Raw genomic sequence first — 15,196 nt, 5'->3', positions numbered from 1 at the left:
ACGGTGATACGATATCAGCGAATCCAGAGGGAATCGAGTTCGTTTGGAAGGCTGCCTGCAAGTTACGACTTGCCTTTACTGGCCGTGGTGGCATACTGGCACGGGAGGAGAGCCACCGCTGTGCTGTGGAGGCGGCCAGCACAGCACGGGCACCGCCCCAGTTAAAACGGGGGCAGAGAGCGGGTGACGGCCGTGCCACTCGTGTTGACCCACCCCCACCCCACCCCACCCCCGCCCCTGCCCCCGCACCCCACGTCAAAACCAAGGCGGCGGCAGCGGGGCGGGAGAGCGGGGAGCACCGACCGACACCGGCCGACAGGGCGGGCTGCATGCGGAGCTGAGGCGAGGCGGGGAGAGATCCGGCGCGGGTGCCACCGCCGGCCGGCCGCGGGAGATCTGGTTGGTGGCGCCGCCCGGATAAGGGAGCGGCCGCGGAGGCGGCGAGGGGAGAGCAGCCGAAGCGAGAGGAGATCTCTCTCGTCCCTCTTCTCGCTCCATGGAGACCGGGGGTAGCAAGCGGGAAGGGGACTGCCCCGGGCAGGAAAGGTGAGCGCCGGAACCACTCCCTCCACCCCCACCTCTATCCCGCCGCGTTTTCGCTCGAATCTACGGGCATTGCTGAGGCGGCGGCGGCGCGCCGTCGCCGCGACATGGAATTTGCGCGTGTTTCCGCGGTTGCTCGGTACCGTGAAACATGCCCATCTAAAGTAGCTATCCGCTGTTCGTTTCCTGTTACCGCGGCGCGTGTCGGACTAGTCGTAGGTCGGCGGTGGTCGCCCTAGGTCGGCGGCCGCCCTTCAGTTCGGTTCGCCGGGTTTCCGCCGGCTACAGAATTATGGTTTCCTCCGCCTTCTCGGTTGGGGACTGGAGTTCGGCGAGATTCAGAGCGGCGCGTGGCGAACTGTCGGTGTTAGGTCGGGTGAGGCGGCGCCGTCCTCTGAATCGGATGCAGAAGTCCCCATGTCCATGGCGGCGGTCGGGGATTGCCCATGCCATGGCGGTACGATTTTGCTGGTGCATAGCATCATAAACTATATCCTCGGGGGCTCGATTGCGGTTGGTACCCAACCCAAGTGATAATAATCTCCTTGACTTTTTCCACCAAGGAAACAAGGATAGCCCTGCTTCGTTCTGTTTTAGATTTATACGACTTTTTTTTATGAGAAAGATTTATATGACTGGCTGGTTATGTTTTTTGTTTCAAAGTGTTTTCACTTGTGATATGGATTGCCTTGATGAACAGGAAGAAGAAAGTGCGCAGGAGAAGCACCGGTCCTGATTCGGTTGCTGAAACCATCAAGAAGTGGAAGGAGGAAAACCAGAAGCTCCAGCAAGAGAATGGATCCCGGAAAGCACCGGCCAAGGGTTCCAAGAAAGGGTGCATGGCAGGGAAAGGAGGTCCAGAGAATTCAAACTGCGCTTACCGCGGTGTGAGGCAGAGGACGTGGGGGAAATGGGTTGCTGAGATCCGTGAGCCCAACCGTGGCAATCGGCTGTGGCTTGGTTCATTCCCTACTGCAGTCGAAGCTGCACGTGCATATGATGATGCGGCAAGGGCAATGTATGGCGCCAAAGCACGTGTCAACTTCTCAGAGCAGTCCCCGGATGCCAACTCTGGTTGCACGCTGGCACCTCCATTGCTGACGTCTAATGGGGCAACCGCTGCATCACATCCTTCTGATGGGAAGGATGAATCGGAGTCTCCTCCTTCTCTTATCTCAAATGGGCCGACAGCTGCGCTGCGTCGGTCTGATGCTAAGGATGAGTCTGAGTCTGCAGGGACCGTGGCACGTAAGGTGAAGAAAGAAGTGAGCAATGATTTGAGAAGTACCCATGAGGAGCACAAGACCCTGGAAGTATCCCAACCAAAAGGGAAGGCTTTACATAAAGAAGCGAACGTAAGTTATGATTACTTCAACGTCGAGGAAGTTCTTGACATGATAATTGTGGAGTTGAGTGCTGATGTAAAAATGGAAGCACATGAAGAGTACCAAGATGGTGATGATGGGTTTAGTCTTTTCTCATATTAGGGTTTTAGCTATGAGGGTTGTAGTCATGCGGAGCAATAGGGATAACTTTCATTCTAGCTGCTAGGAAATACTTCAAATTATCTGCAACCCGAAGCTCTGTAGTCACTTATGGTTTTCATCTTACTGGAGAGAATAGCTTTATACCATAAGTCAACGGGTACAAGAAGTTGTCCTGTGCGTTGAGTTCATGTACTATGGTAAAAGTTGAGTCCATATTTAATGAGCTTACTCTGTTGATATCTTTTCTTATTTGTTTGGCTGGACTCGAGTTAGCCCTTGAAAATGGCTGGTAGGAACTCGGGATAGTGCTTAGGGTTGGCATTAAATTGAGGCATATTAGGAAGTCATATTTCTGCAGGTCTTACTATATATTGAATTGCTGTAGAAAGGTCAGTAAACTGTTAGTACTTAGTAGCATACCACTACTACTGCCATTCAATCATTGTAAGCAGTACATAATTGTTATGGAACTTTGCAACGAAAAGTTGCATGCACACTCCATTCAAGCCGCCGTGTCTTACTGTAAGAGGTCCTTTGTGTGTTAAGCTAGTAGGTTAATCAAATCTAGACTGGGATATCCCAGTCAATAGTCATTCTGAGTGCTTCACGGCAGACCTTTCACCAGAAATTGTCTCTGTGCACATCGCGGACAAACATGACGCCATCCTGTTTGGTGAATGGACGGTACACATTTGGGTACCTGTCATGGAATCTGCAGGAAGCAGCAAAAGCTTGGAAGGCTATAGCAGCACTGCAACAGCCGCTACACAGCAGTCAGTGCCCTTGTCCTCTAGGACCATTTAAAAACAATGGTAAGGACTAACTTTTTTCTTGTCGATCGTTGCAGGTGCAGCCACACAGACTTACTGATTTGTGCCCACAAAACAGACTGGCTGAAAGCAGCCTTGCAGTGGAAGACAGAGGTCAATCCATTGGCCATACAAGGTGCTTTATTTGTCACTGTGTTGCTGTTTATTTGATATTGAACATGCACTTGGAATACATGTTTATTCTGTGTTAACCTTATTTTGCAGACGAAGTGGTTCATCATCGTTAAGAAGTGAGCCATTTCCAACTATTTATTCCGAACAGGTATCACTGTGAAGTATAATATAGTTAGACGTTGTTTCCTTCAGCAACTTCCAACTTACATCGGCTCCCTTGTCCCTTTTTTCGACAAAGGGTGAATTTATTGACTCAAAATGAAGCATCAAGAGGATACAAACACAATGAGCACACACCCGGCCTCTGCATAACTAAGATACACACAGCCAACACAAACGCACACACACAAAAACACGCTGGCGAATAGCAAAGTCATATAAGACCAAAGCCATCCCTACGCGAGAAAAAAGAAAAAAAAACTCGGAAGTGATCAAATCCGCAATCGATGTGCCTGTCCCTATCCCTTATTCACCGTGTGCTTTCTCATTTTTATGCATCAATGTGAGTTGGGTTCATGGTTGTGTCCATTCTCTGGCTTGTAGAGGCCGGAGATGTATCTCCATTGTCCAAAAATGGAAGTGGGGTTTTACATTTTCTATCATAATACTATTTCGATGTTGTGTTAGCACAAGAGCATGCCTGGAGATGGCGGACCCATTAGCATTCAGAAAGAAGGTCCAGCTTCGAGACAATTAAAGGTGATCCTGTCTGGTGAAACATTACCCTGTTTTATATACGTTTGAGGCTGATGAACTTAAAAAGAAATATGAGAACAACCGTGAAGCACCAAAGCAGCCATCTACTTCCACAAAAACAAAGGCATAACAGGAAATAGTAATTTTTGTGATATATGCTATTACTCTTTGTAAGTTTTTAGTTTTATAGTTCATTATGTGAATTACATCTTCGTGATATGCTGTAAGTGATAAGTCCACTTTACAACCAACTAACCAGATGGTTTAATGTACCCCCTGAGCCACCCAACCGGAAAGCAGAACAAAATCCGACACCAAAACCTTCTGAGTGAGCAGACAACGGACATGCTGGTGCTCAAGTGGATGCCACATCAGCTCTGACCAGTCAAATACTCAAATAGGATATCAAGTCACGCAGAACCACCAACCAATCATTTCAGGGGGGTAATTTAACTGGTATCGGCAGTTTGAGGTTGTATTCTAACCGGTTATAGAGTTGAGGGAGGGGGGGGGGGGGGGGTAAGTTAAACACTGTTGGTTTAAAGTGGAAATAGATGGCTGCTTTGTGTTACCTACATGTGGTTAGTTGGGGGTTGTAAAGTGGACTTAATCTGTATGCTATAAAGCATAACCATTATGATATTTGTGTTACCTACATGTTAGTATGTCATCTTGTGATAATTAGATTCCATGGCTGTTTAAGATGTGGTTGTACTAGTCATTGGAACTTTGAAAACATAAAATTAGTGTAACTGGTCTTCTAACTGCTAAGTACACATTCACTGCACCATATTTTTTCTTTCACACGTGAGTTTCTCGTATCCTTGTTGAATTATCACAACATTGACATTATATCATCTCTTTTCTTTGCTATGAGTCCGTTCTTACTCTGTATGTTATGTATGTGTGGTGAAGACTGATGCATGTTTGTTGAACTGCCCTTTTTTTCTCCTTAACACAATCTGTAAAATAAGACTAATGTTTTTTGTACATATAATTACTGGACTTTACAGGTTAAGCAATGCCCAGTTCAGAAACTTCAGAGACTGCCAGATGGGTGCCATCCTGATTTTGACAATGACCATTTATATTGTGTCAACAAGCTCCTGGAGTGAGGGCAGGCCTAGCGCAATGGTGAAGTCCTCCCCACTTGTGCCAAGAGGTCCTGGGTTCGAACCAGCCTCTCTGCATTGCACTTTGCAGGGGTAAGACTAGGTTCCTATAATCCCTCCCCAGACCCCACCTTGTGTGGGAGCTTCTATGCACTGGGTCTGTCCTTTCAACAAGCTCCTGGAGTCCTGGTCTAAATCTCATGGCTCTGTTCTTGTTGATGATAAGGTAGGAACTAGTATTTCAGTCTTACACAAAAAGGTACTTCTGACAAAAGGAGAGGCTTTGTTCTTATTTCCGAGCTTTCCACCTGAATTCTTGTTTTGTAGTTCTAGAAATCCCCTAAAATAAGTAGTTCCAGAAATTTGCATGGTGAGATGTACAATCTTACACAAAAAATGGTAGCCACACTTTTCTCTACTTTTGCAACCCTGTAGCTTCATTCTTTTCACTTCCGTGGCAAGCCACACATTTCCTAAGCTGAGCTGTGGCAAAGTTAGTTTTGAACCAAACATACCCAAAATGAACAGTATTTAATTCATGTATCAACGCTATCATGCAGGAACATATATTAAAGACCATCTTATTCACAATGGTTGTGTTAGCTGATGCTCGCCAACCTTTTCTGATTGTCACTACTACTGCTTCTCTCTCCTTATGGGAGGTTCAGTTCAATAAATTAGCACCACATATCAATGTTGTTGTGCATGATGGGCGGAAAGACATGCTCAAGTCGATTCAAGCTCAGCAGTTCTTCGAGAACGGAAACCACATAACGTCACAAGTTCTCTTATCCCATCCTGAGGCTATCTTAGAGGTAAGTGCTAAGAGTCCTCTGTTGTTCTTAGCACAATTAGTGCTGCTTACACATTAAGACCACAGAAATTGCATCTTCATATCATATTGTTGTTGTCATTACTGGTCCTCTAGGCCCTAGCTCATCTTTTAAGTTTATGTTTCCATTTAATTGTGATCTCTCTGCCCCATAACACAGGACATTGAGCCTATTGCACGTATTGGTTGGGAGGCAATCATAGTTGATTATTATCAACACTTTGCTCTAAAATATCTGGAACAGCTGAAGCAACTTTGTACTGGTTTTAGAGTGTTGCTTGTGAGCTCCCCAATTGAAGTACTTATCAACAGCTCTGCTCTGTATGGTTGTTTCTGTACTGCAAACAAGCCTTGCCAAATCTTGCTATTTTGCAGGATATCCCTGAGTACAGGAACATGCTAGCTTTCCTTAGATCGGGACAGAAAGATAATAGCGGCTATGTTGACACTGCTGATGCCCTTGAGAAGTCAAAAATAATATTTGCACATCATATTGCATATGAGCGCAAAGCAGATTCTTCAAAATTTCTAGAGCACTGGGTTCCTGCTTACATTTCACAAGTGCAGCTAGGTGTCTATTGTTCCATTCTGCTTTCAAATTCATCTGTCCTCCAGTCTAAGAAGAAAGCTAATAGTGTTGAAGCTCTTCGGGACATTCTCTTGTCTCTCTCAAAGGTTAGCTTTGCAACTATTCATGCTTGCATGGCAATAAATAGACAGCCTATATGCTATGTACATTGCTACCTTTTTCTGTGAAGGTACCGTATTGACACTGTCACTGACTTTGATCTGTTATTATCGTTGTGTAACAGTGCTGTAATCACCCTTACCTCCGTGAATGTCTGGAAGATTCACCTGTCAACAATCCTGATATGACCGAAACAGTAGATATTGGAGTGCACGCAAGCGACAAGCTACTACTTCTTGACAAAATGCTTAAAGAGACCAGCAACAGGAGGTTGAGAGTAATTGTTCTTTTTCAGGTCAGATACTCAAGCACTGCCCTCCTTTACTTATGTCTTATATGATGGGTGATTCTTTGGCAAGAATAATGTACACAGTATCTGATCTCCCTATTTATTTTATGTGATACACACTTGAATGATTTCCTCTCGCGGTGTATAGGCACTCTTTACATACTGGTGTGAACATGTCCCCTCAAGTATCTGTCAATGTTCTCATTTCTTTTTTGAATTATTCTCTTGATGCTCATCTTTAATCTTCAACTTCAATGACAAACCTTATTTTCTCTGAGCTCATCATGCTTTTTATACTTTTTTTGTACTACGGCAGTCTGGTGGAGCAGGTGCAAATCCAATGGGTGACATTCTGGAAGGTGTTGTGTGTCACAGATTTGGCCCTGAGTCTTATGAACATGTCAAATGTGGTGCGGTGATGTCAAGTAAACAGGCGGCAATTGATATGTTCAATGACAAGACCAAGGGGAGATTTGTTTTGCTGATTGAAAGTCGTGCATGCCTCCCAAGCATTAAGCTACTATCAGTTGATGCAGTCATCATATATAGCAGCGACTGGAACCCATCTAATGACCTGAAAGCTCTTCAAAGAATCAACATAGAGTCACAACTTAAGTATGTGAGCATTTTCCGATTGTATACTCCTTTCACAGTGGAGGAGAACAACTTTGTGCTTGCAAAGCAGGGCAGGCTTATTGATAGCAACATCCAGGATGTAATGCACAGTTCAAGCCATTCCTTGCTCAGTTGGGGTGCACAATTTCTCTTCACCAGATTTGGTGAGCTTCTGCAAGATAGGTATTCAAGTAAGCATTCTGAAAGGGGCACCAGTTTTATGGATGAAGTGATTTTAGAGTTCGTAACAAAATTACCCACATATACAGAAGACAGCTCCAAAATAAACAGTGTGTACATATCGAAAGCTAATATGAGTGGGGAGTTTTATTCAAGAAGCATTACTGTAATTGGTGAAAAGGAGGGAATGTCTATGCTGGATGGGGATCCATCTGTATTTTGGTTAAATTTACTGGATGGAAAATCTCCTTGTTGGAGCTATATATCTGAGCTAAGACAATCAATCAATAGAATGCTACAGAACATAGAAGAACCAGCCCAAGTTGCTGCCGAAGAAACTGATGAAGCTACCAATGTGTCAGTCACACAGCAAAGAGAATGTCATGTGTCTGTCACACAGCAAAGAGAATGCCATGTGTCAGTTGATGTATTTCCCAACATGGCTGTGGAGAGAAGAATTGATTTAGTGGATGATGTTTTCTCTTTTAGAGAAAATAATATCCTTCATAAACAACAAGCTGAGATATCAAATTTAGTGACACACTCACAGAATAAACAAATCCTGAGAATTGGAGCAACTCAGATATGTGGATCGAGCATGCATATGCAACAATTGAGAAATCTGCCTGCCCAACAAAGTTTAGCAACCTTGCCCCATCCACCTGCAGAAGCAGAGCCAGCAGGTATTCCTGGCATGGAGGCCACGACATGTTTACAGTCAATGCAGTATCAACCTACAGAGGCAGAATGGGGAGGTATACTGGGCGCATTAGCAGCCCACGGTTCGCAGCCTGAAATGCAACCATCAACCTCAATGCAGGATGTTTTATTTGAAAAGACTGATCTGTCTGGCATGCCTTTGCTAGGAAGTATGAATGCTCGTCAAAGTGTAGAACCTTCATGGGATCTGCACGCAGGAGAAGAACCAGCAGGCACTTTGGGCATGGTGACAACTGATAAGCTGCAGTCTGAAATACAACAATCAGCCACAGTACATGATCGGCCTGCAGAAGCAGAAGGAACAAGTACATTGGGCACCAGGGCACTTCAGAATTTGCACCCTGAAATGCAATCATCAACCGCAATGCATCATGTCCCTCTTGAAATAGCACACTCTGAAGGCAGGAGCCAAACAGGATTTCAGCCAAATACATCACCTGGTCCTGAGCAGCTCAGCCAACTCCTTTTTTTCGAGGAAGAGCTCAACCAAGTCCTATCTGCTAGTGACCAGCCACAGGAAGATATGTCGAAAATGTACAAACATCACATCAATTTGCTTAGAAAAGCCCATGAACAGAAGGTTTGCATTTAATTTTTTCTATGTTCTACTGTAAATTTGTTAGAGTAAAATGCATTTATGGTACTCAAAACTTGTTCCATGAGCACACTTTGGTTACTGTAGTATTGTGGAACCCTCAATTTATGGTCACTGAAGACGCTCGAAGAGCCCACCTACGGTCAAATGCCGCTCATATTGTACGTATGCCAACTCACCGAAATACTTACGGTACCGGAACCAGTGACCGTAGATAGGCCTCTCAAACGTCTTTAGCAACCATAACTTGAGGTTTTCAAAGTACAGTGACTAAAGTGCGCATACAGCTCAAGTTTAAGTACTGTGAATGCATTTTGCTCATTTGCTTATGCTAGTCGTGAGATTTCTCACGTGTTCTTTGGCTTCACATCTATTTTTTGACAGAAATCACAACTTCAAATAGAGCGTTACCGAGAAATAGAAAAGGTGAACAGAAAGTATTACTCATTACTCCAAAAAGAAGATCCCACTTTACCTCACAGCCAGATGGGACTTGTTGATAGCTACAAGGAAGCTTCTGTAAACAAATCACCAGCTCAAGATTTTCTAGGGGAAGTTGCACCATCATCTGCAGCTCAAGGTATTAACTAATTTTGTTGTTCCCTTTTTTTGTGTGATGAAGTATGCAACTAATCTTTACTAGTATCAAGTTATGGATAGTGTTCTGGGAGTTTGGTTTTCCCACTACTACATGGGGGTTATCCAACAGTGTACAATGTTCCAAGATTTGTGTGTATCTTACATTTACAAGCTGCAACTTTAATACCTATAGAGGCAAAGGCACCAGAATTTTGTTGAACAAAAATGAAAATGTTTTAGCTGCATCCGAATTCTGTTCTAATTTGTTTAGTTGCATCTGAAATTATATGTGTTTGTAATCTGTTTAATTGTATCCTTCATTATTTTCATTGTTATCTTTGTTGATGATATTTTCGAAGAACATTTTTGTTCAAGAAATGCTTAGGATGAATTCCATCCGAGATTATATCGATTGCACTCAATAAGTTCTTGGTCAAGAACATTCTTTTGAGGTGAAACATTTAGAAAGAAGAGTAGTGGTTCCATTCAGATTGTGATTTTTTTTCTTCATAATTTTGAGGTGGAACTTAGAAATGGTTCATGATACTAGTACTCCAAATTTGATTCATTCATATGTTCATCCAAATACAAGAAATGAAATGTAAAAAATGTGACGGAAGAACATAGCAACCTCCCTTACCATGGCTCCAACTCTAGCTCTAACGCCTCCGAACTGGCTAGGGTTTGGTGATTCTGGAGGGGTGAGTCCGGAATTGGATGGAATTTATACCGCCGCTTGCTTTGAGCTGCCGTGCGCGCGGGGGGGGGGGGGGGGGGGCTAAAAGTGGTGCTCGGCGCATAGCTGTGGGTGGGAGGAGGTGTGAGGGCGGTGAGTGGAAACCACACTCTGATGGATGACGCACACACGCGACGGGAATCGGGGGGACGGGGGGAAGGGAGGGAGAGATCTTCTGTAAAAAAATGTGTATTAGTCACGGTGAGTGGAAAGCACACTCTGATGGATGACGCACACACGCGACGGGAATCGGGGGGAAGGGAGGGAGAGATCTTCTGTAAAAAAATGTATATTAGTCACGGTGAGTGGAAAGCACACTCTGATGGATGACGCACACACGCGACGGGAATCGGGGGGAAGGGAGGGAGAGATCTTCTGTAAAAAAATGTATATTAGTCACGGTGAGTGTGGATATTATGTGGACGGCATATAGTAGAGAAACCATATTTTTCCAGTGTTCCGGCTGTATTTAGTCTTTCAGCATGAAGCCCTAAGATCAAATTTCTGTCGCGTTGCTTGCTATGAGATACTGAGATCTGTGTTCAATGTAGAGCTTCCATAGTTCACCTTCTGATGGACCTATAAAATGGAGCATGTTGTTCTGGTCTGATTCATCTACCTGTATTATGTGTATCTTTTTGTTCGTAATAATTTGTGATGTGTGCAACCTGTGAGGAGTGCCATTCTCGGGTTATTTCTCTGTTACTTTCTCAGAATGCCTTATGTGGTTGCATTACATTGTTCTGCAATAAAGGGCAATTTAATAATAAAATATTCCTCAATCCTTAGGTCATGCAGAGTAATTGTTTATTTGTTCCTTGTACATTGCAGGGAGATCTGAGAGGCCTGCAATGGTGCTGCCACCTAAGTCTTCACCAGCTCAAACCACAGCATCACCAGGTGCCCCGCCATACGACCACCAGTGATAGCTTTGTTTCATTCACCAGGAGGACCTTATGTCCAGCCACAATCTATCATACCTGGTGATCTTTGCGGAGCAACATCACCAGTTTATATTCCAGCATCTCCGCTACAGGGTGTAGGAGCACATTCACCTCCTGCCGCTTCTCACCTCCGGCAGCACATGGCCAAGTGGTGACATGGAGAACTTTGCATCGACAAGTCTAGGCAGGTTCCAGTTGATCTCCATGAAAAAAATGTTCGCGTTTTTGTAAGCATGCTGATGGATGTCGAGGAACCTATCATAGTGTTTTTTCCATTTCCTTTTATTTTCTTCTTATAGAAAAAGAGCTTTAAAACTGCTTTACACAGTTAAAGTTGCATAGTCCCTCAAAAAAGAAAGTTGAAGTTACATATGATTACTCCAAAGTTGAAGTTACATATGATTACTCCAAAGTTGAAGTTCTCAACATGATAATTATGGAATTGAATGCTGATAAACAATGTAAGTAAATGAAGAGTACATATATGGAATTTGATGGGCTTAAGAGTCTTTTCATATTAGAGCTATAGTGTCTGTAGCATAAAGCTTTGTAGGCATTTATGGTTTTCATCTTACTGCGTAACTGTTATACTACTACAAGCCAACGGGTAGAAGAAGTTGCCCTACATGTTGAGTTCATGTGTAGTAAAAACTATCCATATTTAAAGAGCTTGCTTTGCTGGCCATGTTGCTTTATTTGTTTGGTTGAACTCAAGTCATCTCTTGAGATAAAGTGGTACATACACAGAATGTTGAGTTAATTGTTGCATTATAGTTCCACGTGCCACATGTGATTAGCACCCCCCCCCCCCCCCCCCCCCCACACACAAAACCAAAAAGGACTTGCGTTATATTGCTCCAAGAGGCACGTTTGGAATTTCTTTCTCTTATCTCTTAAATGTATAGCAAAACTACAATATAATAACTTCATTTATTTATTTATAGCTCTTACTGTCTTACATGCACACACACCACTAACACTGCTATACACATCATTTGAAATACTACAGATAGACTATGGAAACTTTGTAAGGGGAAGTTGCAGACATTCTCTGAATTCAAGCCACCTTGTCTCACTGTGAGAGGTCCTTTGTTTGTTTGGCCAGTAGGTTAGCCAAATCCAGCCTCTGATTTCCCAGTCCATAGTCTTTCCTAATGCTGCACCACAGACCTTCCAGTTTACACTGTCTCCATACTCATCGCGGGCAAAAATGATTCCGCCCTGCTTTGTGAATGGGCGGTACGCATTTGAGTACCTGTCACGGAACCAAGCCCTCGGCTGAAGCAGCGAAAGCTTGGAAGGCTTTGAAGCACAAACCTCCCTCCCGTTCATGCCGTCGTGCAGAAACCAGTTCAAGGTTGCAGTGTTTCCGTGCACGGACTGCTCGAATTTCCAGGGTTTCATGGCCAGCGTGAGGCTTTCAGTGACAGAGGCCTTGAGACCAAATGAGTTTGGGGGATCGAACGAGCCCTCGAAGCCTTTTTCAATACCGAACTCGTGGGTGGGGTTGTCGGATGACTTGCTGACTGAAACTGACAGTACATCTGTTTGTTGCATAGGTGTGATCTGCAGCATGACACGAGATGGGAAATGCTTCTCTTCAGAACCATATCCGCGCTCCGCCATGAGGGTCTCGGAGACCAAAGGGTCCACGTCGCACCTGATATCGAGGAATGCCACAGTAAGTGTTCTTCACATATATGAGGAAATTCGAAATTTGCTTTCTACGGTTGGCAGTATCTTAACTGAAACAATTGAGTTGTTAGATTTCAGTGTTTTTGATTGAGTAAACATTTAGCCCAGTCACAGCTAAGATCAACAAGCATTTGAACTTCTAAAACATGTTGTTGCCTTGCTGTAGGCATCAACAAAATAGTTTTACTCTTCCAAGGATCTAAGTTGTTAGTTAGACCTTTGAGGAAATGTCAACTACAAAACTCGGCTGTTCTCTCTATTAATTTTTTGGTATTGATGACAGCGGTCGGGGGTGCTTAGAAATGGTTAATGCGACAAAGAGAATGGAAATCTGTATATGTGAATACCACTGACCTTATGTTATCCACCTTTACCTCGATATCAATCCAGTTATCCCTTCTGACTGTTTTGTAGGCTAGCTGGACCACGCCTTCAAGTTGCTGATAAGTGAGTGAGAAGAGAAGGCGCTCATCCTGCGCCGCCGCTGCCGCAGGATCCTCCATGCCCATGGCGATCACTGGGCAGTACAGCTGGACCTTCCAGAGCCCGCTTGCCTGGAGGGCGTACGAGAAGAGCGGTGACGCTGCCCTGGGCGCGTGGTGTGAGGACCGCATCTCGGCCATCCAGTTGGTCACCGCGAGATTCATCGTCTGCATCCACTGGTCCTCGAGGTTGGCGCCGAGCATTTTGACGAGGGTCTTTGCAGCGCCTCTGCACTTTGGGCTGGTCAGCTGGGTCCTCAGTGAGTCCAGGCACCCACGGCGGAGGTCGCGGGGCGCCTCGTAGATGCAGACCAGGAAAGCAAGTGACAAGAAGACTATGTTGAACGCGTCGCTGAAGCTGCCGCCATGGAGGTGCTGCGCCCCGGGGAACCGGAAGGACGGCTTGCTGCTGTTGTCCGGCCCGTACCACAGCACCTGGTTCACGATGTCCACAAACAGCTGCACCATGTCTTGCTCGTCCAGGGATTGCTGCGCCTTGGTTTTCAGGTGGACCGGTTTCGACGTCCACAGGAATATCGGCTCGCGGTAGTTGGCGGAGATGGAGAAGGTGAGGTAGGAAGGCTGGGTGGGAGGTGTTTTGGCAACCGAGAGGGTCATTGATGTCGGCTGTGATGACGCCGACGCTGAAGGCGTGGCGCAGATGCAGAGGGACATGGTGTTGGTGCGCCACTGGGAGAATGGGGGCAGGCTGGTGATCCAACCCCATGCATCAGGCACGAAGTTGTGAGCCATTGTGGTGTTGGAAGAAGCCTGATCTCCTTGCTGGCCTTTTATAAAGAGGGAAAGAAGGCGATGGCGCGGCGGATAGAACTTCGGTTTATCGCATATGATTGAGCCCAATGAGCGCACGGCAAAGTCTCGGGTAAAGTAGATTCTTGGATGGAGGGAGAGATTTATCTGGTCTAGATGCTGATTGGAAAATTTATCTGCTACTAATTGAGACTCGAAGAATCTCTCTTTATGCTGCCGTGCAGTGCTGAACGTGAACTGCTGATATATATAGCACGCGTTTCAAACTCAAGTTGGTGACCCTGATGACAAATTGTACTGTTCGGAAGGAAACTTGTGCCGTGGCTGCTGTCAAATGGGAATCGGAACCCGAGGAATCTCACATTGTACTTTCGTGAAGCTTTGCAATTTATCAACTCCAGACACACGCCATTTATCCTTCTCTTGTGTTTTTTTTTTGTTATTGCGAGTATAATCTTCTCTTCGTCTGGCAGAGAAATGCTACTCCCTCCGTACCGAAATAACTGACGCGACCGGACCTTTTTATGAAAACTACATCACACTTTTTTTGCGGGAAACTCCATCACACTTTTGCACCCTCATTTCCGTCCCCTTTCCCTTGCTGCCTTCATTTCTCCTCCATGCCACCTTTCCCGACCCCTTCTCCTCGCCATCGTCCTTGCCCCCTTTCTCCCCTCGCACATTAGCTTCTCTCGAACACAACGACCATCAGAAATAGTAAAAATTGGACCTTGATATTGCGGGAACGTTCGGTTTGGGATAGACTTGGCCATAGGCAGCCCGGCCTGGACGGCCCGATCCAGCCCAAAAATCCCGGGCCAGGTTGAGCCCGAGTGTGCCATCAGGCCGGGCTCGGGCCTGGAAACTGAGCCCGACGGGCAGGTCTGGCCGGTCTCGGGTATGCACAAAACACATTTTTAGTCGTGGTCAGGCCGGGCCGACCGGGCCGTGTCGGGCTTTCTTGGGCTCGGGCCCGATTTTGTAGGCCCGATGGCCGGGTCAGGCCAGGCTTGGGCCTAGGTTTGTAGCACCAGGCTTTTTTTGGCCCGGCCTGAAGCCCGGCCCGGCCCGAGATATGCCCAGGTATAGTTTGGGAGCATCCTAGGTCGAACGTTTCGTTCGGTACAAGAGAGGCAACAATTGAACCCACTCATTCGGGAGGAGAAAGCCAAGGCGCGAACGCCTCCCAGCCCCTAACAGCCCAAAAGGTAACGCAAAATAAAAGAAAAAAGCCCAGATTTTTCTTCTCTTTTGCTGTGACAAAAAAACCCAATTTTTTTGCTTTGAT

The 15,196-nt window shown here is 45.5% G+C and overlaps 1 protein-coding gene and 1 pseudogene across 2 annotated transcripts; one reads left to right on the top strand and one right to left on the bottom strand.

The window, feature by feature from the left end:
• The first annotated feature begins 96 nt into the window (after positions 1-96).
• LOC123060316 (uncharacterized) lies at positions 97-11,778 on the top strand (annotated as a pseudogene). Its single transcript, XR_006427885.1, has 15 exons — positions 97-546; positions 1,244-1,898; positions 2,324-2,419; positions 2,878-2,975; positions 3,065-3,122; positions 3,602-3,673; positions 4,684-4,791; positions 4,967-5,008; positions 5,343-5,597; positions 5,775-5,912; positions 5,990-6,289; positions 6,427-6,597; positions 6,908-8,686; positions 9,086-9,281; positions 10,848-11,778. The product of XR_006427885.1 is annotated as an uncharacterized protein (transcript).
• Positions 11,779-11,884: 106 nt separating this feature from the next.
• Positions 11,885-14,306, bottom strand: LOC123060315 (uncharacterized). Its single transcript, XM_044482975.1, has 2 exons — positions 13,010-14,306; positions 11,885-12,620 (listed from the first exon to the last, which is right to left on the bottom strand). Exons 1-2 carry the CDS (start codon positions 13,888-13,890, stop codon positions 11,975-11,977), a joined length of 1,527 nt encoding a protein of 508 aa, XP_044338910.1. The 5' UTR covers positions 13,891-14,306; the 3' UTR covers positions 11,885-11,974.
• Between the last annotated feature and the right edge of the window lie 890 nt (positions 14,307-15,196).

Source organism: Triticum aestivum, chromosome 3A (assembly GCF_018294505.1).
Source record: "Triticum aestivum cultivar Chinese Spring chromosome 3A, IWGSC CS RefSeq v2.1, whole genome shotgun sequence".
Lineage (NCBI taxonomy): Eukaryota > Viridiplantae > Streptophyta > Magnoliopsida > Poales > Poaceae > Triticum > Triticum aestivum.
This window is presented reverse-complemented; position numbering and strand designations above follow the sequence as displayed.